The sequence below is a fragment of the Centrocercus urophasianus genome, unplaced genomic scaffold, assembly GCF_019232065.1.
Source record: "Centrocercus urophasianus isolate 14NV4802_14NV808 unplaced genomic scaffold, USGS_Curo_1.0 seq_25, whole genome shotgun sequence".
Taxonomy (NCBI): Eukaryota; Metazoa; Chordata; class Aves; order Galliformes; family Phasianidae; genus Centrocercus; species Centrocercus urophasianus.
This window is the reverse complement of record NW_024884811.1, coordinates 4,313,482-4,335,671: the sequence shown is the minus strand read 5'-3', so window position 1 is coordinate 4,335,671 and position 22,190 is coordinate 4,313,482. Positions and strand designations below refer to the sequence as shown.

Below are 22,190 nucleotides of genomic sequence, written 5' to 3'. Positions count from 1 at the left end.
GGTTGCTTTTGCTATTGAACAGGATATTTGAAAAGGGACTTCCCAGGGAAGAATTGGTGTGTGTTAGTGGTGTGGACAGACTAAGCATAGAATAATGCAATAGAGTTATGGATTTTGAAGATGAATACAATGTTAACAGTAGCTTAAAGATCTAACAAAAATCTCTTCTAGGGTGATTTAATCTATATAATACAGACAGTTGAAATGTGAAGCTGTAGCTATTTCTAGCTGTGTACAATCTGAAAGCTGAAAAGGTTCAGCTAGGTTTCTCAGTGTGCTTTATTTATAATGTGGCATTGCAAAAAAAAAAAAAAAAAAATTGCTACTGAGCTCTTTCTTGTCTATATCACCTTCTTATCCATTTTTATTCCACATTCTTTGGATTCTGAGATTTTTTCAGCCCAGTCATTTCAGTTTTGAATCCCACATAAGCGTATCTCACTTGTGTCCCTTGACAGCCATGGGCATTGTTGCCTATGATAAGGAAAGGACAGAGCCCAGCAAAAGCAGGGCCTGGCAGCAACACACAGCACAGCCACGCTCCATAGAAAGAAAAGCTGTGGCAACCCAGCTACATTAGGTTGAGCCATGGTTTATTTGTGGTACTGTTTATCTGTTCTTGAGTCACCACTATGTACATTTATTAGCACGAAATATGTACCTTATGTGTTATTTTTCTGAATCTAAATTTCAATTAAAATGTGAGTTTTTGATCTGTAACAGGAGCATGACTATCTTAATTCAAACATATCAGGTATGTTTAGCCAGAGCAAGTTTTCTTTAACTGTAGCTTTAATAGCATTTAAGAACCCAGCCCAGTGATTTTGTTAGTGTTTTAGTTTTCTGACTAACAATTACTGATCAAAAAGTATGTGATTTGAAATTGTACCTATGCATTATACAGTACAGTCGCATTAAAGAGACTCTCTAATTAAAAACATGTCTGACGTGATTTTTATTTTGCAACTAAAGCACTGCCACCCCTTTCTCGTGAAAAGGTGGGTAGTGGGAGGTGTGCAGACAAAGTTTAGAACAAAAACTGCTCAGTCACAGACTTTTAAATTACACTTGCTTTAATGTGCATATTTTTCACCTGCAACTTGACAAACAATTAAGAGTTGCATGTTGCTCTCTAAGCAAATTTATGGAAGAACCAGAAGCAAGGCTTTTACTAGTTGAAACAGAAGTCAGGATGTCCATTTTCTTTGATAGTTACTGAGGTCTGATTACATTAATTAATTAAGCTTCTGACACTTTCTAAGCTAGCAGGAGTAGCTTATGGTGAAAGACCTGAAGCATTTTCCTTGACTTTTGGAAATCTAAAGCCCAAACAAATCCAGGGACAGGTGCCACTCAGTGCATCACTACTTTAAAGATCCCTGTGGACTTCAAAGCAGGTGTGCACATACGCACAGTCCCTTATGTAAGGTGTTCAAAACCTGTTCCTCTACTGCTGCCACTGCCGCCCAAGATCATTAAGCTACAAAGACACAGGTCAAGCTGATGAACACCTTCACTACTTAATGATGTACACGTGTGCCAGCGTCTTCAAAGTCTCCTATCTGCCACCCTCTCCCAGAATAATCCTGGCTGTGCCTGAGCACTGTTCTCTGTACTGATACCACAGAGGTATAGATAAACTCATTTTTTGTTTCCCATTCAAATAAAACCCAGAAATACATTCAGTACAAAAGAGGTGGTGTTACAGGTGACATCACAGGAAAAAAACGACTGGTAGCACCTAGTGAATAAAAGACCAAGACACAGCAGTGACATGTGTCAACTCAATCAAAATTAGGAAAACAAGCAGTACCAAACCAATGCTGTTTTCAGCAACTTCATTTTACTTTCAATAACGTTTCAGGATTCAATGGATAGCCACAGAATTTCATTCAGTAATGACAAAACATGTTTAGATTTTGACTCTCTACCTATCTAGCACAAGGAAGCAGGCTGCAAGTATTTGAGAATGTTTCTTACAATATCTGAGTCGGCTGTTCTGATTATCCTAATGTATAACTTCAATAGTGGGCATCTTTCCCATTTCAGCATAATTAAAGCATTTATATACAGAATTACAAAAGGCAAGTGAGATTTTTACATAGATCAGCCGCCTCATATGTCATCCTGAATTCTGAAAGAAAAAACTATTTTGTTCAAAACTATACAGACCAAAAATCCCAGAAAAAAAGTTGTTTTTTTTTTTATTCTGTGACACCGTGTTAATACAATAAATATACAAAACTTCTGAACAGCTCAGACATGCAACAGAGGGACAGAAGGAGTGTATTTGTAGAGAATCATGACATTCACCAGGATGACAGAGCATTGTTAGTAATTTACAAAATATACAAACATCCCCATGATAAATACTCCTATATTACGTATCAATGACTACTGACATTCCAGTGTTTAAACTTCATACTCTGTACTCAATTTGTCACAATACTACAAAATGACAAGTGGGTGCCATAGTCTGGTAATTAGTAAGAGGCTGAAATATCATTTTATTTGGGTAAAAGTATTTTAACCAACATCGGCCTTCTGTTGCCAAAGGTAAACTCAAACTTCTTCCTCCCTTTTGGGCTGCAAAGCATTAGATTTCTGGTTCAAAAGCTCACATAACTGCCTCTTGAATTTTGCTTACAAGGTTTAGATCCATATATTCAGCCCAGCACATTACAAATCGACACCCAGCCTACACTGAACATCCTCATTGACATTTAAACATTTGGCAAAATATGCCTGCCAAATTCAGGTTTTTATACCTAAATCTATATCTTTTCCCTATTATATTCAGGTAATTTGTATTATGCATTCTTCAGCTTAAAGCAAGGATTATGTCACTGGGATTCAAATCCGAGGGAGATCCAAGACAACTCCTTCAATTTAGATTCAAAATAATCTGTATTACAGCTCCTAAACAGAACTGCCAAGTCAAATTTGAAGGATTTTGAAAAGAACAACTTTGATGCACAGCTGCTAGAAGTGTAGACCCCATCTCAGCAGAAAATGAAGACCTGTCTGAAAAGCTTTTATTAACATCCCACACAGATTTAAGTTCAAGGCTAACCTATTCACTACTGTAAAATTTTAGAGCCCCTATTAGATAGAACATTTAAATTGCTTTTAACATTGTGATTCAAAGAATATTTAGATGATAGCATATTATTATTATTAAACTTCTGTGTAGGTAAAACTGCTACATTTATCCAAACTCAAGTTGGATTTAAAGAAGTCAGTAAAATAAAGAAGACTAATTACTACAGCTAATGCTAGTACTCATCAAGGAATGAAGTTAATAGCACTAAAAAATAGAAAGTTTATGTTATTATAAATACACTGTATGAGAAAGATTTAATCGGTCAGCATGGAGGGGCCGCAGAAACTTCTGGCTCAATCCTGCCAAAAGTGATTCACACATTAAGAGCTGAAAAAATTTCAGCCACAATAAAATTACACTACAGGTCATGGGATGATGTTCTGCTTTCATTTTCTAAAACAAAGCTTAAAAAATAGTCCAAATATTATGCTCATGAGCCAAATCAAGGAACTCAATGTAACCTTCAAAGGACAAATCCATCACTTTATAATTAAAGACCTGATTAAACTTTAGAACAATACAATGGCACATCCCATTACTGACTGTTCTGTTCCTCAGTAACCGTTCAATCTTTTCGGCCTTCAGCTCAATGACGTTGTGAAAGATGAATAGTTCTCACTTTTTCAGTTTGAAACAGGAAGCTCTTCCAAGTGTAAATCACAGAGATGGCTGAGTTATGTAAAAATGCATTCAAGTATCTGTAATGCCATTGCTTAGAAAGATTCATCTTAGACAATATTATTGTAAGAAAATTAAATACTGTGTATTTATATTTTTGGACAAGCAGTAAACAGAGTGACTGACAAGGCTAGAGATTCAGTACCACTGTTCAACACAAACCACACTAAAAAAAAAAAAAAATCTAAGGATCCCCAAAACAAAAATACCACTGCAGGTCAATGAGGAGAGCTAAACAAGAAACTAGTGTTCTAAACATCAATATCTGTTCTTTTCCAGCAAAATTATTACCTCAAGAAAGAAATACTGAAATAAAAAACATAGTATATAATCATTTATGCCTGTGATTGTAACCGTTAGCTAACTTTCTTAACTTGTACACTGCATTAGACATTCCGTTACAAAGAATGTTTATGCATCATTGTCGTTTCTCACAGGAAGAGAATACTCCATGAAAATAGATAAAACAAATGCTATAAAATGGTGCAAGTAAATTCTGGACCAAAACATGATTTCAGTATGATCAGATAACTCAACAGCATTCATGCAAATTTACAGGTTTATATCAAAAGACTTACCCTAAAAAATTTGAAGAATTTATCAAATTCCTAATATATTTATTTGATAATTAGATACCATTGTTCAATATGAGGCCAATTGTTGAAACTATTTATCTCCCAAATACAGAGGGCTTTACATCATAGATAGAAACTTCTAAAAGAAGAGCAGAGAATATGCTTTCAAAATAAATAAATTCAGAATAGAACAAAACTAACATTTCCCATTTTACCCATGCACAGCTGGAGAAAAGACAAACATGCTGTGTTAATTTTATTCTAGGCTTTTAGGAAACAGAATAAATGACCTGAAAATAAAGCACAATCAAAGAGAACCGCAACAATTTCTTTTATTTCCTCTACATTCGGTTACCCTTGAATGCATTCTGAGCTGCGCTGGTTGCTGCTGTCGATGCGGCGTTGGCTGCAGCAGTTTGTACAGTTTTGTTGGACATCACCCCCGTTGCAAACTCTTGCTGTGCTTTCTCAAAACTAGCACCAGTTGTGCGGTAGAGACCATGAACCTAGGAACGTGTGAAAGCAGCCACAGTTATGAACTTTCCATTGCATTGGTAGAGTAACAGCAAAGGAGAGCTGTGCAGTAGAGAAATCTCACTTCATGTTCAGAAGGATCTGGAAATGACTCAGACTACTCCTACACAAGGTCCTACAGATTTTGATTGCCCTGCTCTACAATTTGATCACACGGATTTCTGTTACACTTTCACAGGGATCTTTCAAAAGGTCTTTAACTTTTCTAATACTCACTTTCTAAAATAATGTATTTAAGTATGCAAAACAGGCTGTATTCTTAGTATTACACAGGGACATGGCTTGCAAAACCTTACGTCTCAATTTGCCTATAATTTAGCATACTCATTGAAAGTGAATGTCCATGTTAAAAGAAGCTGAAAACAAAGCCAAAGAAGTAGTGCCACTGTGCCAATAACAATCTGAAAAGCTTTGTTCTACATCAATCTTTAGATAAACAAATCTCTAATTTACATGCTTATAAGAATCTATTAAGCTAAGCTACTAATGAGTGTAGTTCAAAATAACTTAGCAATGTAGATATGCATCTGCTAGCATGATGCCCAACAGGTCTGCATAATAAGCAGAGATTATAACCATATGGCTTACAAACTCTTCAAACAATACAGCTTACGATTTATAATACAAAAACAAAATCCTGAGAAACCTTCAATTACCTGAGAACTAAAATGAGATCTCAATTTTAGATTCGTATTCACTCAAGTCTTTAAATAGTTGATAAAGTTGTTAAATAGTATTATAAAGATATTTCCATTACACACAGCAGACAAACTGATGTTGTAACTTTTTTCCTATGTTAGAAATGTGACTATTTTTCATTTGTGAAGCTATACCCTGTCACATCTGAGCATGCTGAGCATGCAGGCTTTCTGAAAGAATGCAGATGCATATGGCAGAGAGACAAAAAAAAAAAAAAAAAAAAAAAACCAACCAACCCTGTTCTACATCTTTCTTGATTCCTTCTCCTGTACCTCAGTATTTATGGAGAAAAGAAATAATGAGAGGTTGACATCTCTAAGCTATCCTTAAAATTTCTGACTCATGTCTGAGGGACAGAATAGTTTTGCTATGTGAAAATCATTAAACATAGGAGTAAGGTAGATAGTACTACAGAAGCACAGCAGACCTCCCAGGAATATCACATCATCAACCCCTGCTTTCTGACTGTGTGCCACTCTCAAACAAATTCCAGGCCAAACACAGAAAGCAGAAAAGTGGAATAAACAGCTTACCTTTTTAAACATAACTAATGAGATCACAGCAGATGCTGTGAAAAGTGCAGCTATGATGATCATCATAATGCCAACAGGAATACTCTTATTAAGACCAGTAAGAGACGAAATCCATCCACTGAAGGAAGAAAAAGAAAAACACTAAACTTTACTTGAACAGTACAGGAACCATTCATCCACGTCAGAGGGAAGCTAGATAAACTCCGGGTTCTAGTCAACTCCAAAAAGTTTTGAAAGGAAATTCAGAAAAACTGCCAATGAGAACATTTCTGTATTGTAGCCAGTTTTTACAGCTACATTCCTACTTTGTCAGGAAAACTTCAGTATAAGTCAAGAAATTAAAGAAATGTCAGAGTAGTTTATCAATCTTGGTTACCCTTGGTCATAATATCAGTTCAGATTGATTTAAAACTGCATGACTTTGTGAAAAAGTCACTTTAAAAAACTCTTAAAATTTCTTTAAAAACAACACAAAAATATACTATACATACATCTTGCATGTGGGAAGATTTACTGAGCTATATTCACAGAGTGAAGTTTCTCAACTGGTGTTAGTATGATAATTTATTAAAGTAGAAAGCTTTATCTAATAAATCAATTAACACAAAAGTCGTATTAACTACTCATTCTCTACTTTAAACATTATTATTATTATTTTTTAACTGTAACATCAACAGCGAAGAACAATACCAAACCTTTAAACCACAAAAAAGCAGGCTGCCTTAAGAAAAACAGAACATCAAGATGGAAGATTCTTCCAATTAAGAGAGCAAATCAATTCTGTAAATCTTCAAAACACTAAAATTTTCCTCTACCTGTTTCATACTGCTCTGATTCCCTATGCCCAACTGGACTCTACTGCAAATCCCCGAAGTCTGAACTGTAAACAGCATCTTCTGATCTGGCTACTTTTTATACTCATCTTGCAAAGCATGATCCCTAGAAGCACATTCCACACTAGGAAAGTGGCCCCTACAAAATTACTTTATTTTTCTCACGTCAATCATGGTATCTATAAAAAAGGAACACAATAAATTTGAGAGCAAAAAAATAATGAAACAGGACTTTTCATTATGCACCAGCTTAAAGCAGTATTGTTTTGGCTGCTGTACAAGTGTTTGGAGATTAGTTGCAAAATATAGCTGATATAGAAAAATATCATTACCTAAATACTGTACTGCCAGTCACAGCATTCCATGCTATCAACTGGCTACTGCAATCATGCTTTTAGCTAGCTCTGATTTGCTGAGGATTTTTTGCAGGAATGGTAACAATTCCCAATAATTTTTAAATGTAAAATTCAAGTATTGTGAACTCCTCATGATCCAGGTGACAACAGTTAAGAGATTTATTACTGCCCCTGGACTATCACAAGTTCATGGGGTCAGATGGGATCCACCTGAGGATGCTGAAGGAGCTGGCAGAGGTTACTGCCAAGCTGCTTTCCAACATCTATCAACATTCCTAGTCAACCAGAGAGGTTCCAGGGGACTAGAGGCTTGAAATGTGATGCCCATCTACAAGAAGCATCATAAGGAGTACTTGGAGAACTACAGGCCTGTCAGCCTGACCTCAGCGAGAAGGAAAGTTATGGACCAGATCATCTTGAGTGAGATCACATGGCACATGCAGGAAAACCAGCCATAAGGCCCAGCCAGCATGGGTTCATGTAAGGCAGGTCCTGCTTGATCAACGTGATCTCTTTCTATGATTGAGCGACCCACCTGATGAATAAGGAAAAGTGAGGAAAAGGCTGTTGACATAGTCTATACAGACTTCAGGAAAGCCTTGACACTGTCTCCCACAGCATGCTCCAAGAGAAACTGGCAGCCCATGGCTTGGCCAGGTATATTCTTCACTGGGTAAACAGATAGCTGGAGAGCCGGGCCCTGAGAGTGGTGATGAATGGAATTAAATCCAGCTGTGACTGGTCACAAGTGTGTGCTCCCCTGGGGTTGGTACTGGGGCCTGTCCTGTTTAATATATTTATTGATGACCTGGATGAAGGCACTGAGTGCACCCTCAGTAAGTTTGCACATGACACCAAGCTGGGAGGAAGCATCAACCTGCCTGGGGGTAGGGAGGCTCTGAAAAGGGATCTGGACAGGCTGGATCTCAGGGCTGAGGCCACTGGGATGGAGTTCAACAAGTGCCGAGTCCTGCACTTTGGCCACAACAACCCCAGGCAATGCCACAGGCCTGGGGCAGAGTGGATGGGAGACTGCAGAGAAGAAATGAACCCAGGGGTGTTGGTTGATTCTCGGCTGAACACGAGCCACAGTGTACTGAGGTGGCCAAGGGGGCCAATAGCATCCAGGCCCAAATCAGAAATAGTGATGTCAGCAGGAGCAAGGAAGTGATCATCCCTCTGTACAGAGCACGGGTGAGGCCACACTTTGAACAGTGTGTTTGGGGCCCCTCACTACAAGAAAGAAATGGAGTCCTCTGATGGTCCAGAGAAGGGCAACAAAGCTGGTGAGGGGTCTGGAACACAAGTCTTACAAGGAGTAGCCGAGAGAACATGGATTATTTAGTCTGGAGAAGAGGAGGTTCAGGGGAGACATTATAGTTCTCTATAACTACCTGAAAGGAGACTGTGATGAGATAGGGGTTGACCTCTTCTCCCATCTAACTAGCTGTAGGGCTAGAGGGAATGGTTGGATGTTAGGAAAAACTTCTCCGTAAGGGTGGTCAGGAGCTGGAATGGGCTGCCCAGGGAAGCAGGTGAGTCACTGTCCCTGGAGGTGTTCTAGAAAAGTTTATATGTTGTACTAAGGTTTAGTAGAGAAATACTGATAGTAGGCGGGTGGTTGGTTTGGATGACCTTGAAACTTTTCCAACCTTGGTGATTCTATGATTCGGTGGACTTTCAAATTAAAGCTTATATACATAGGTGGTTCCAAAAGTGATAGCTCCTACTCATTTCCATGGAAACCACAGCAGCTATAAGGAGCACAGCACAATTTGATAGGGCAAATTCTTAGCTAAAAAGCACTATTTTTCAACACAGTCACCATCTTTAGCTATGCACTTTCACCAGCCATGAACAAGAGCTGAATAGCACATTTGTAAAAATCTGCACCCCAGTGGAGGTGATCAGGTGGCAGTTGCCATTGATGAAATGCACTGCCACTTCCTCACTGTGCACACATCCACTGTTTGGTCTCCGTAAACATTCAGCAAGTGTCAATGACTGTCAATGGGTGTAACTTTTTTTTGTGTAGAGGAATTCAACGACACACCTTTGCACCATACACACGTCCGTGTCAGATGCCACTTTGCAGACTATCCCTCTGCTGCCATCTGTCACACAACAACAAAATGTAACAGAATACCAGTGTGAAGTTTCAGCATCTACTGCCATACCACCAACATCTGCCTCTGATGTGGACCAACATAATAAAATAGGAGACATTAACCTCAGAGCAGCCTTGCATTAATGTGCAGCAAAAAGAAAAATTAACTACTACAGAATACGCAGTTGTCTTAGACATTTGAGCTTTTCAAACAATATCAAAAATCACACAGAATCACAAAGAATTGCAGGGGTTGGAAGGGACCTCAAGAGTCCAAACCCTCTGCAAAAGCAGGTACCCTACAGTAAGTTGCACAGGTAGGTGTCCAGGTGAATCCTGAGAATCTCCAGAGAAGGAAACCTCACAATCTCTCCAGGCATAGACCACTATATGCTCCCAAACACCACATTGACTCATTCTGCAAGTTTTAGCAAATTTCATTAGCAAGTGTTAAACATGAAATAACAACAAATAACTAACAACAATAACAAAAAAGGCAAACAGCATACTATTATTTCTAAATTACTCTAATTTTCTCTGTGTTTTCTTTCCTTATTCTAAGCATGTAACACCTCCATACACCACTAAAACATAGCAGAAAGTATAAAAGTAGTTCAGATTTGTGTACATTAAACAGCAAAACTCTGTACAGCCCAGTAACAGAAGTACCTCACACTCCTGGGATATCTTTCACTTAAGCTTTTCTGAGTGCCAAATGTAACAATTCTAGTGAAAACAACATATGTGTGTATGTGCATATGTATATATATATATATACACACACACAAAACCACAGACTATACTGCAGGTGCTATATCAAATATGTTTGTCATACTTAGAAAATAGAACACTCACCAGTTTCCCCATCTTTGAAATCCTGCAGCTTGAAGTACGTGTACAGCAAACTGACAGATATACACAAAGAAGAACACAAAGAACCTGAATGAACTGTCACTCCTGAAAGAGGGGGAAAAAAAAGAATGTAATGCAGCCAGGAAATAAAGGACTTCTGACAAACCCCTATACTATAAAAAAAAAAAATCTGCATTTACTATATGAAAACTATTTTGAATTATTGATTATGACCTCAAGTATTGCTGATTCTGTGATTTTTGTTTATTTACAAGAGTTTTCCTCTTTAATACAGTATCTTTGCCTCTTGCATCTCTTCAAGAGGTGCAAATACCAGCAAGGTGCTACTTCTTTGTGTTTTGTTCAGCACAAAGCAGGGCCTCTTAGAGTAAACACAGAAGTTCTGCCACAGTGAATGCAGAACAGAACTCTGAAATTCACAGTACTGGCAGTGTTGTACAAAAATCTTTTACTTGAAATAAAATAAAATCTAATTTGGAATTATGGAGATATAATGCAGATCACAGTACTGAAGCAATTGCTGTTTAAAAGCAAAATATACAATTATGCTTGTTTAAATTCTAAAATACCAACTTGACAAGGAATGAAGTGTCAACAGCCTGTCCAAAAAAATCCAAATCCAAATGAACAGATAAAGCCTCAAAGAAGATCTCAAAACTAGTGACGAATTGACATGCTTGCTCCCGAAGTTCCAAATAAAGTCACTTAGTTAAGATACCAACTAAGAATATGCAATCAGGTTTTGTTAGCAGGAACACTTCTTGTAGAGGGAATGTTTTCATTACTACTGATTCAATACTTTCAGTTCAGTAAGTACTGCCTTCAGCTGTTCAGCACAAAAAGAAAGTATAAAAGTTGAGTAATTGTCTTCCAAAAAACTAAGAAATGCTATAGATTTACTAGATCTAAAACCCTAGAAGAGAATGCGACACTGAATTCCTCCAGCAAATCAGGAATAACAATTATTTATAAATCATCACTATGTCAGATCTATAACCAGTTAAAGCTACCACTTCTCTAATGCTCTCAAGAATACTGGGTTCTACAAAAACGAAAAGAAACCCAACCAGTTATTATTTACATCATGCATTCTGGTATTATTGTTTGTTACTAAAAAACAAGTTGACAGGAGAAAATGTAGTTTAAGCTACACAAATCTTCAAAGATAAGTAGGTACAACAGCATTTCCTTGGTTATCAAAAAGAAACATGTAATTTAGCCCAAAGATTATGCTACACTGCAATTTGCGACTATAAATCTTTAACAATTTAAGTGTATTTAATCTGACAATATTCTGATTCAGTTCAATGTAAAATCAATTTAAAAAATATTCTAAGAGCAAGAAAACTCAAACTGTTTCAATCAACATGAGAAAGTTCAATTTTGCAACCATTCTGTTTTTCAACACTGATGCATTTCAAGATTGTGACGCCTACCAAATACAGATCAGTAAAAGCTGGAAAAAAAATACTGAAACTTGATTATTAAATGCTAGCTTTACTCAAGCTTAAGAATCTCAGTCTACAGTAACTTCAGGCATTTCAGGCCACTGGACAATAAAAAATGAAGTGCAGGTTTCATAAATTTCACTTAAGAAGCCAAAAATTTAAGAACCTTTAACTGTAAATCTACTCAGGTGCAAAGGGATAGAAATACACTGAGAATTTTGCTTAAAATTGTTACCAGCCCAAAAGAAAAAAGTTATTACTATGTCAGTGGTAGAAACGGTATATATTTAAAGGATGTTCCATGACATTTCTAAGTACTGCTGTTTATATTTGAAATACAGAAATTAAATTAATGGCAGACATACTGTTTTTTTCTAACGAAGTCAGACTAAAGGACCATCCTAATCACAAAAATGCTAAAATGTTAGTGCATTTCTACAAGTAGAATATTTAAGAAATGTATTACAAGTCAAGATGAGGTTTTTTACCTGAAGGCTCCATAAAGTGGTCTGTACCAGCAGACAAAAGAACAAGGTGTAAAAAGCAAGAACCAGAGGATACTCAATCCAAAATCAACACCTCGAGTAGCATCAACATAAAACCAGGCCAAACATCCAAAGATATTAAGAAACAGTGTCACTGTATGGACTGCAGAAGCACAAGTAAAAGAAAAGTCTTAATTAAATTATGGTCATGTATGAAAAGATTAACTGTTAAAGTAATACCCAAAACACTAAACATGCTGAAAATAAAACATCCTCTCTGCAATAATCCAACTGATTTTTATATAGTAACTTTCAGGTAAAGTCAACATTCCCAAGTGAAAGCACTGAATGAAAGAAATCAAGTCTTAACAGGTATATGGTGAAGATAAAACGCTTACAACTAAAAGGGTGAAGAAAAAAGTTTTTACAGCAGTAATGGATGATTGTTCTACTACACCTACTTGACTATGTACATATGCACTTAATAGGCTGTTTACATTCTCTTAAATAAGGCAAGTAAATAAATGCAGAGTATCAGCCTTAATATTAAAATACATTTCCACTGTTTTACTATATGTTTATAAAGACAATGCTACAAGTGATGCAAAACATATTAAAAATTAGCATTAGACATGCTCTAATTTGAAAGGAACTTTCAACATATAACCTAAATATAAAATACATCAAATATATTTTTACCAAAAGCTATCTGTCTTACATGTAGTAGAGGAAAATACTATACTTTGAAAATACACTGATCCATAAAACATAATCACGTGACAGGTTAGAATTTCAACTGAAGGAAATGCATTGGCATTCTGACAGTTATTTCAAAAGTACTTTACTCCTGGAACTAAAAACACAGCAGTAGTAAGAAATATTACATTATGAAAATATTTTCATAGTACCTGATTATGAAACACTTCCATAGTATCTGGCATAGAAATTATTTTTTTTTCTGGATACTAAGAAGATAAAAATGAATTTCTGTGCCTGTTCAGCAGCACCCAGTGATTCAGCAGTGATTCTACCGGCTCACTGTAAAACGTGCAGCACTCTCTTAATTAAGAGTATGCAAACAATGCTGCAAGAAGCTGCTTACGAGAAATATTTGAGTTATTCTACTGTAAGGTAAGTTCAACAGAAGAACTGGTAAGATTGCGAAGATTCTGAAAATAGTCTTCAAAGCTTTTTGCTTCATTCCCTCTCAATCAGTGCTTTAAGCAAGCCTTAAATCAACTTACTAGGGAAAAAAAAAAAGTGGATAAACAAAATGCCTACATTACTGCACCAAAAATAAAGGAACTCAAAATATCTTCCTCAGAAAAGTCCTTCTTTCAGAGTCACCAAAACCAGAAAACATCATACTTTCAAATAAAGTGCGCTTAATTCATTTACGTATCTTAGCACTGTTCCGAGAAACTCGCGCTAGAATTCTGGTGTGTACTCATCAGGAAGCCCAACAAATGATACAAGCTCTTACTATACTTCCATAAATATGAGAAAACTAACTCAGGGGGTAGTCTTTTTCTTCTTTCTAGACAATACTGGAAAACAGGAAGATCTCCTTGATTACTGGAAGCATCTGTTACTAGACGCAATTGTTCTGAGAGCTAATGCCTTCACACAAACACTGTGGGAGCAGGCAGGTGTTTCCAAGTTCCGTGCAACAGTTCTAAAAATATTCTACCTCCTCAAAGACAACTGCGAGGGCTGAAATTACTTCAGTGTTTGGCACAACTCTGCACTCATCCAACGACTGTGACAATAAAGTCCTCATTGGGATACATGGCTAAACAATACGCTTTTCCCCCAGGAATCTGCTGGGCTGCCACCCTTTAACAGAATGTGAATTCTAACAGAATTCTTGACGTGAATGAGATGTCTACGGAGAATTTTGAAGACACAAGTTAGCTTAAAATTGAGCTTAGACTTTCATTCCTTGTCTGTTCTGCTCTTTCTGGAAAGGGGTGGGGGACATCTGCACACACACCTTAAGAATGACAAATATTTGCCATAGGAATAAAACAGGCTTTGATCAGCACAAGATGATTTTCACTTTGAAAATTCACCCGAACAGAAGCTTAGAAAAAAAAAGAATGTCCCTCAATACACAGCCCACTGGCCAACCAACACAGCTCATGGATGTGCTGCTCTTCCTGAATGGGCTTATGACAACAACAGTCACTATGCACCACCACAAAACCATGAGTGGACAACACCAAGCTGTTGCAAAAAAAACCCCAAGAATTGTTAATAGTGTACAGGAGTATGAGCATATACTATCAGAAGTATGACATTTTTTTTCCTTCTATACACAGTACACTAAGACTTCATCTAAAATACTGGATCCAGTCCACACTGTCCAATTCTAGATGCTATATAATAAAAATGCCATAATAATTTGAAGTGGACCAAATAGCAAATCTGTAAGATATCAACAGATCTTACATCAATCAGAACTCTAGAAAACATGACCAACAAAGAACGGTTGAGTGAACTATGCTACTTCAATTGAAAAAAAAAAAAAAAAAACTAAAGGAGCTACATGGTCTTTTGTAACAACAACAGATGGCACAGGTAAGATGATTGACAGCACTGGAGAATTAAATTACATACTTGGAAACATCATCTAATGATAAAGACAGCAACACTAGAGCATGCTTGGAAGGAGCTTATGAAGTGCCCACACTTGAAGATATCAGGAAATGCCAAAACAAAACATGAACGCAGATGAATACACACTACTGATTGTATCCTCAGAAGAGAATGGATGAGACAAAAGAAATCTAAATAGGAAAATATCACAAAATTTGACACCTTAAGAGTATACTTCCACCATCATCTGTAGTTTACATCATCTGCCTTCGAAAATCTTGTCACAGGAAAAATTCAAACAAAAACAAGAAACCAAGCCAAATGCCATAATGCCTTCCATAAGACTAAAGAGATCTTCAGTTCCTAAACTTTAAATAAGAAAAATTCCTTGAAAACTAACACTGTTCTTTTTGCACATGCAATTGTGCTGTGGGGAGTGTAACTAGAAAATAGGCTTCTGAGCCAAAAAAAATTTGGTGTCAGAAAGTGATCAAAAAACAAGACATTTCACTTCTAGCAACATTTAAAAACAGATCTAAAAACCAGTGCCCACTGTCACAGAGAAAGAAAAACTGCTATTTCATCTGCAAGTCACCAAAACAGCAGTGGCAGCAAAAAAGAGTGCAGAAACAAACCACTGGCAGCTGACAGAAGCCATTACCATGTAACTGTTATAGTCCAAAAACAAGGGGAAGCACACAGTGAAAAAAGAAAAAGGGGTGGCTCTTTCCAGGAAGAAAAAAAGATACGTGCAAAGAAGAAAACACATCAAGAAATCAGAGGACTCTGACTTCTGGTGGAAGCAGAGAAAATACGGATGAATTCACAGGAATAAGGATACAAGCAGGTTTGTATTCTCACGAGATAAGGTATGCACAGATCTGAAACAGGTAAAACCAAGTTTCTTCAGATACTGAAGAAATATTGCCAATCTTGGCCAGATAATGGTCAAGAAAAAAGTATTAAAATTAACACTAACCAAACCAACACAGAAACACACACACATTAAATGACATGTTCTTACAGCTGAAAAAAAAAAAAAAAAAAAGACAGGAAAACTTTACAAAGTGCGGAGCAGTCAGTCCCAGATTTATCGTTAGGCCTTAAAAGTCCTAGGAAGTTCTGAAAGAGGATGCAGAATAGAAAGTACTAGCATCTTAAAATTCTTGAGCCCTTAACCTTTCATTTGATATAAATCTGAAATGCCTGTCTGATTTTTGAGAATGACTAATCATGTGCTCTACCTACAATGGACCTACGTTAATGATTGATGGCCCAGCAATGAAAACAGCAAGCAGGTGTGGAACTGATGAATTGAACTGAGTGACATGGAATCGATTTAATGTTCTCTACTCATTTTACATGTTTCATATACATACTTCAATCATACTAACAGCTGTATGGGAACTGTTAGGTCATGGCCTGAACCAGCAACTGAGAACACCTGGTGGGGGAGCACGGCCCTGAGAGCACAGGTGGAAGCAATTCACCTGTGTAACTGGAAGGCATAAATCATAGCTTCATTCCTCCCTAACCTCATTTAAGGGCTGGCAACCACAAGGGAAGGATCTCTACTTGGAGACTGCATCCTTTGGAGTGTTTGGTGAGCCCTGATCCTTGCAAAGGGGTAGAATGTCATTTGCATATTTGGTTCATTCAGCATTTCTTCAAAACACGTTCTCTGAATGAGGGCAACATACGGATAATAATACAAAATAATACTAAAATAATACTAATACTAAAATTACACAGAATTGTAAGTATGCACCTTAAAGCAAATGGATATTACACATTTAAAATCACAGTATATTAACACCAACAATGAATTGTGAACCATGTATTGTACATACAGAAATGTACAATTTCTTCATATGCAAACTGATATTAAAAACAGTAAAATTATTTCTAAGGTAACAAATGGTCAAATATTGCTTTATGATAATAATGAGATTTAAAATAGCATACAATATATAATGCAAAACTGCTTTAGGATAAACCTTTTATCCCCAGGGAATTTTCCATGAACTAACTCAGTGTTTCTAAAGTCAAAACTAACAAGAAAGTTTCATTTAAATATTTAATTTCTGGATTTTAAAAATATATCACAGATGTTGCAAAAGCCAAAGCAGGAAGCATCATCGTCAAGTTTGAATTAGCTATTTGCTTCTTCTTTTAAAAAAATACTTACACATCCATAAGTAGTACATGATCTTTACAGTCTTCTGGAATTCTACAGGAATATCTACAGAGAAGTCCTGGTAGAAACACGGTCCCACTGGAAAATTCTCAGGAAGAGGTGGCCAGTTATTTTTTCTACCTGCAAATAATAATAATAATTAAAAAAACAGAAAAATACATTATAATACAAATTCAATCTCTCTACACTAGAAAAAGAGATTATAGATAGCTTGGGCTACCAAAACCCAAGAGTTTTATTACCAATCCTAACAAATTTTAGAAATAAGGTATGATGAAATTCAGACAGATCAAGGAAATGAGTGAATTCTATCTATTTTATCTATGTAAATGCCTAAGCAAGCAACTGATAGCTCCTATAGAGTACCAAGAAAAGAAACACTGAAAAAAAAACCAAACAGTAAGTAAGCTTTGGTCAGAAAAACAAATTTTCAACGTTTCTTATCCTCTAAATGCACGTTTCTCCAACATGTGCTATACCCACCTATCATTTTGTTGAATACAAAGGCCAGAGATAGAAAGGCCGTGTTAATTCTCAGAATCCTGGTATTTTTTTACATCTGGATAGCTCTAAAACTTTTAACTAGTTCCTAATACAGTTTGTAGTTAAAGTATTGCTTCTAAGCCCATAAAAGTTAAGAAAAGCACCTGTTACAATACTCTCAACTACAGAAGATGCCCCTACAGAACTAATTACATTTTCATATAAAGATTTCAGACACGGTCAGGACTCAAAGACAACACAATCTTTTATTCCTGCATGCTGATCTACTAGGGTAAACAAATACAGATTAAGAGATCCAGCTAAGATAATTCTAACAAACCTTCACCATAACATTTCAAATCCTGTACACAACAGACATATAAATCACCATATTCAAAAGGGGGGTTAAAGACAAAATTAAAAGTATCTTTATTTGAAATTCTGACAATACTTTGCTTGCAAATTTCATCTTCAACGATAGCTTCACTAGTTTCACCTAGTAAGAACAGAAAGCTAGCAAATCTTACAAACTTGTATTATGAAATAAATTCTTTCCTCACTCAACAGAAGATGAAGTTGACAGTTCTGTCCACAGAAGTCCTCAACAGTGAGGATCTGCAGAACAGTCTGCCCCTTTCATTGGAGTTTTTTTCACCTAGGCTTTTAGAGCTGATGATTTATAATAAGAATGTACAAAAGTTAATCAATTAATACGCCCACTTGTTCTAAAAACTACTGTGGAGTTTCTTCTATGAAAAATATTGATAACAATTCAGATCTTTACTTGGCAGTATATGATCGTTTCTCTCAGTTTCAAGAGTAACAGAAAAACTCAGATATCTTCAAATAATTCAAGTTACTAATGATGCTATTTGATATGCTTTTACAAGCCAGCGCCAGTTTTCAACTAAGACTGAAAGACAGCATAGTAAGATGGTTTGATATTTCATGTATCGCTATTCTAAGACAGTCATGTTCCAGTACTGAATCATAAGCAAAGATCTAGCTCAGATTTATTTAATTCAGAACGTTACTACCTCAGGACCTGTGAACATAACTGCACTCGTACTGTGGGCACATCACTGAAGACATCCCAGTACACTGATGGATTTTTTAAGACCAGCCAAATGAACAAGCTGAAATAAGAAGCAGTACACTTCAGCCAGCTCACAAGCAATACTGAACAGAACACGAACAGAGAAGACCAAAGATGTGGTATTGAGCAGACCCATCAGACTTTAAGATCTTACAGCTGCAGGCCAGCTGTATAAGATGAGTGTCCTAGATATGCAGCCACCATTTTGAACTAAATGCAAATATCCACAGTATTATTACAGAACGCCCTATTCTGCAATCAAGACACCCCTACAGCACTTCCAAAGCAGTTAGAATGAGAGAACAAAAGAAAAAAATAGAAGGAAAAGCGCATTTTTCTCAGTCACAATGCACAACTCATGCTTTGCAGCATCTTTTACTTGGGCATTTGCTAAAAATTTAGCATTCTCCTTAAAGCTTTAGGAGCTCTCATTTCTGTTCAGCCTTCTTGAAGAATCCTTTAGTTTCTTACGCGTTCTTTAAGTGCTTCAATGTAAACAACTGAAGCTGGTAAAACAATAAATACAGCTTAAAAATACTCTGAAACGTGCATCAGGTATTAGATTCTATTCCCTGAAACAGAGATGAAAAGGAATGAAATTGTCACAAAAGACAAAAGAGTAAAGTAATCAATTCAGACCAACAATGCAAGTTACTGAAATTATATGAAGGGTAATATGGAGAAGTAAATGAAAAAATAAACCAAAAAATCATTATGTTGGAGGACAGGTAGAGATTTAATGAAGACAATGAAAAGAGTAAGTACAGAGAAAATAAAAATGGTTTTATGAAAGGAATGTGACTCTTTCCATAAGCAGATCCTAGGGTATACAACATGCTAGAAAATTCCCTGTGAATTTGAATTACTGTGTGATTATACATATAGAGGTGTACAATTCTATTTCCAAAGGAGCAAATAAAACCTCAGAGAATCATGTGAAAATAAAACGGACAGAAATCAAGGTGCAAGAGAAAAGACCACACAAAAGTCACCCTTGCACAAAGTGTTTTGGGGTATTCTTATAATTTCAGTCTAAATTTATTCCTTTTGAAAAGGAATAGTATCCTCAGCTAAATCTTCAGTGAGGAGAATATAGCTATCTTCTCAATTGTGAAATTGCAGTATGAAAATTGATGGTGTTAAACAGCACAGTTACAATTTGTGACAAAATGAGATGCAGATCTTGATTACGGATTCTGAAGTTTCATATCAAAGATTAATACTTTCTTTCTGCTATTTGCATAAATATTATACCCAGAACATACTAAAAGATAAGAAAACGCTACAAAACTGAGATGTTCTAGAGTTATAAATTCAGAGGAGAAAAAAAAAAGGCATTCTACAGATGAGGTTACTTCTGAAAACATTCCACTTCTATTAAATAGAATTGCTTGGAGATTAGAATAAAAATAACTGACAGCTGAGGCTAATATGTAACAAAGGCCACATTTAATATTACTGCTGTGAAAATTTGCACTGTACAAGCCCATTTTTACTGGATTGTATGAACTTTTTCAAAGGACATGAATTTTCCAGAAGAGATTACAAAAACCTTTTCAGATCTGTTTTACAATGTCACTATAAAGCAAAAATGGTTGCTTAGAAGAAATTAAATTCTGCAATTAAAAAACAATTTTCATGCATACCCCCCTGCTGGTTGAGACTCTGCATTTCCCTTTCTCTGCGATCCAGTTCAGCAGCTTTTCTTTCCAATTCTTCTTGACGCTTTAGTAGTTCTGCCTGGGCCAAGGCATGCTCCTGAACAAAACAGACATAATTAGATATCGATTACGTACAAAAATAAATATTCTAAGCCTACCTCACATAATTAAGCGTTTCCAGTTCTGCATAAGAGTAACTTTGTGTTGCATGGAGTAACTGCTTATGTTAAAGCTGTATTAATTTTCATAAATCAGCAGGAAAACAATACTTATTTATAGAAGGCTGTTCCAGAAGCATGTTACATAATTATATTTAAAAGGAATCTAGTGCCTGAAAGTTATAGACAAACCTTTGCAATCTGAGTGTAAGCAGGTGGTTCTTCTGTTGGTTTCATTATTGCTGGCTGAGTACTGGGTACATTAGGCATTTTCACATTTCCTGGAGGAGCCTAAGAATACAAGAGACAGTTATAGGGAAAGAGTCTCCTATTCTAATAATCATCTTTTCATTAAGTTGGTAAGATTTAACACAACTGTTCTAAAGGAAGTGTTACTGATAAGTTGAAAACCTGATATGCTGCCTACAATATTTATTACCTTCAGGAAAAAAGATAAATAGATTTTATGATGCAGTGTTTTGCTGGTTGTTTTTACACTGCACTACTTGCCACAGGGACACAAAGAATTTTAGTAATTACTAGAAAGTAAATATAATTCTAATTTTGTTCAGAAATGGACATGGGAAAGGACAGTTATTAAGAGAACTGTTGGATTTGCCAGTGATCTCATTCTCAAACATTATGTTGTCTATAGTAATGTCTTCCAGAAGACTTAACAAAGGCCCATACTACCTGCTTACTTGGAGAAACAATCCACTGTATTACATGCTCAAATTCAGGATCTGTAACACATTGTTTAACTATCTCAGTAGCACTTAGTGCAGCATCTAGTTTCAGTAACCTGTGTCTCACGTATTGGTCATTTTCCATTTAAATAACAACAACAAAAAAAACAGTTTACAAGAATTTTTTTTTAGATGATCAGGGTTGAGTTGTTTTTTGTTTGTTTGTTTGTTTTAAAGCTCAGATGGCTGTTTTTCTTTGTATTCCTTTTTGACATCTTTGGCTTTCGCCACATCTCTCATGTCAACCAATGACTATAAATCCCAGGAAATAACTATTGCCTCAAGTTCACATCATAGTAGAGATACATTTTCATAAAATTCAGTTGATATTTTGTTGTTTTTGTTTTTTTTTAATATGCTTGGGGACAAATGTACAATTCACACCTATCTTTGTGTACAGCTTGCAGTATGAAAGACTTTGCTATTCTGTGATCTTGTAAGACACAGAACCATAGTAAGACAGAAATCAGTAACAAAAATATGGTGAGGAGTGTGAATAAAATACAAAATATTTGAATCAGAAATCAACTAATACCACTAAGGTGGGAAATCATAATCTGGTCCATTTTGTATGCACTTTTCCCAATCATCTTTTGAAATACACTTCAATACTTTGAAGAGAAATCAGCATGACAAAGGAAATCCCACCTATATATGTAATACTGCAACATCTTAGCAACACAGTTGTTTCCAGCATTTCTAAAGTATCTTTATACATTAGCTTCTAACAAAACGGAGAGATACCAGAGGTCTCATACTCTTTCAGAAATGGTGGCTTAAACTTTTCATCTTATAAAGATTATTCATCATTTTAGGATAACAAATTTGGCTAAAGATTGTTAATACCACTACTCCTTATGCTGGAGTATTCTTCAACAACAACAACAAAAGGTCTTTTGCATGAGGACTGTGAAAACCAGGTAACTACCAAGAGTTCTATTTTCTACTTAAACACAAGACTCAGACTCTGCACAAAAACCTACTGAACAAAAACTCCATACATTATGTACTGTATAAGAGAACAGTG

General features: G+C 36.1%; 1 protein-coding gene across 1 annotated transcript in view; it reads right to left on the bottom strand.

Moving 5' to 3' along the window:
* Positions 1–1,055: 1,055 nt before the first annotated feature.
* Positions 1,056–22,190, bottom strand: part of SCAMP1 (secretory carrier membrane protein 1) — a 42,043-nt gene continuing 20,908 nt past the window's right edge. The window contains exons 3-9 of the mRNA XM_042825848.1: positions 20,610–20,708; positions 20,245–20,356; positions 17,011–17,139; positions 12,228–12,387; positions 10,274–10,375; positions 6,123–6,240; positions 1,056–4,862 (exon numbers count right to left, since the gene is read on the bottom strand). Coding sequence (XP_042681782.1) covers positions 4,698–4,862; positions 6,123–6,240; positions 10,274–10,375; positions 12,228–12,387; positions 17,011–17,139; positions 20,245–20,356; positions 20,610–20,708 — 885 coding nt within the window. The 3' untranslated portion in view covers positions 1,056–4,697. The remainder of the gene's footprint in view (positions 4,863–6,122; positions 6,241–10,273; positions 10,376–12,227; positions 12,388–17,010; positions 17,140–20,244; positions 20,357–20,609; positions 20,709–22,190) is intronic.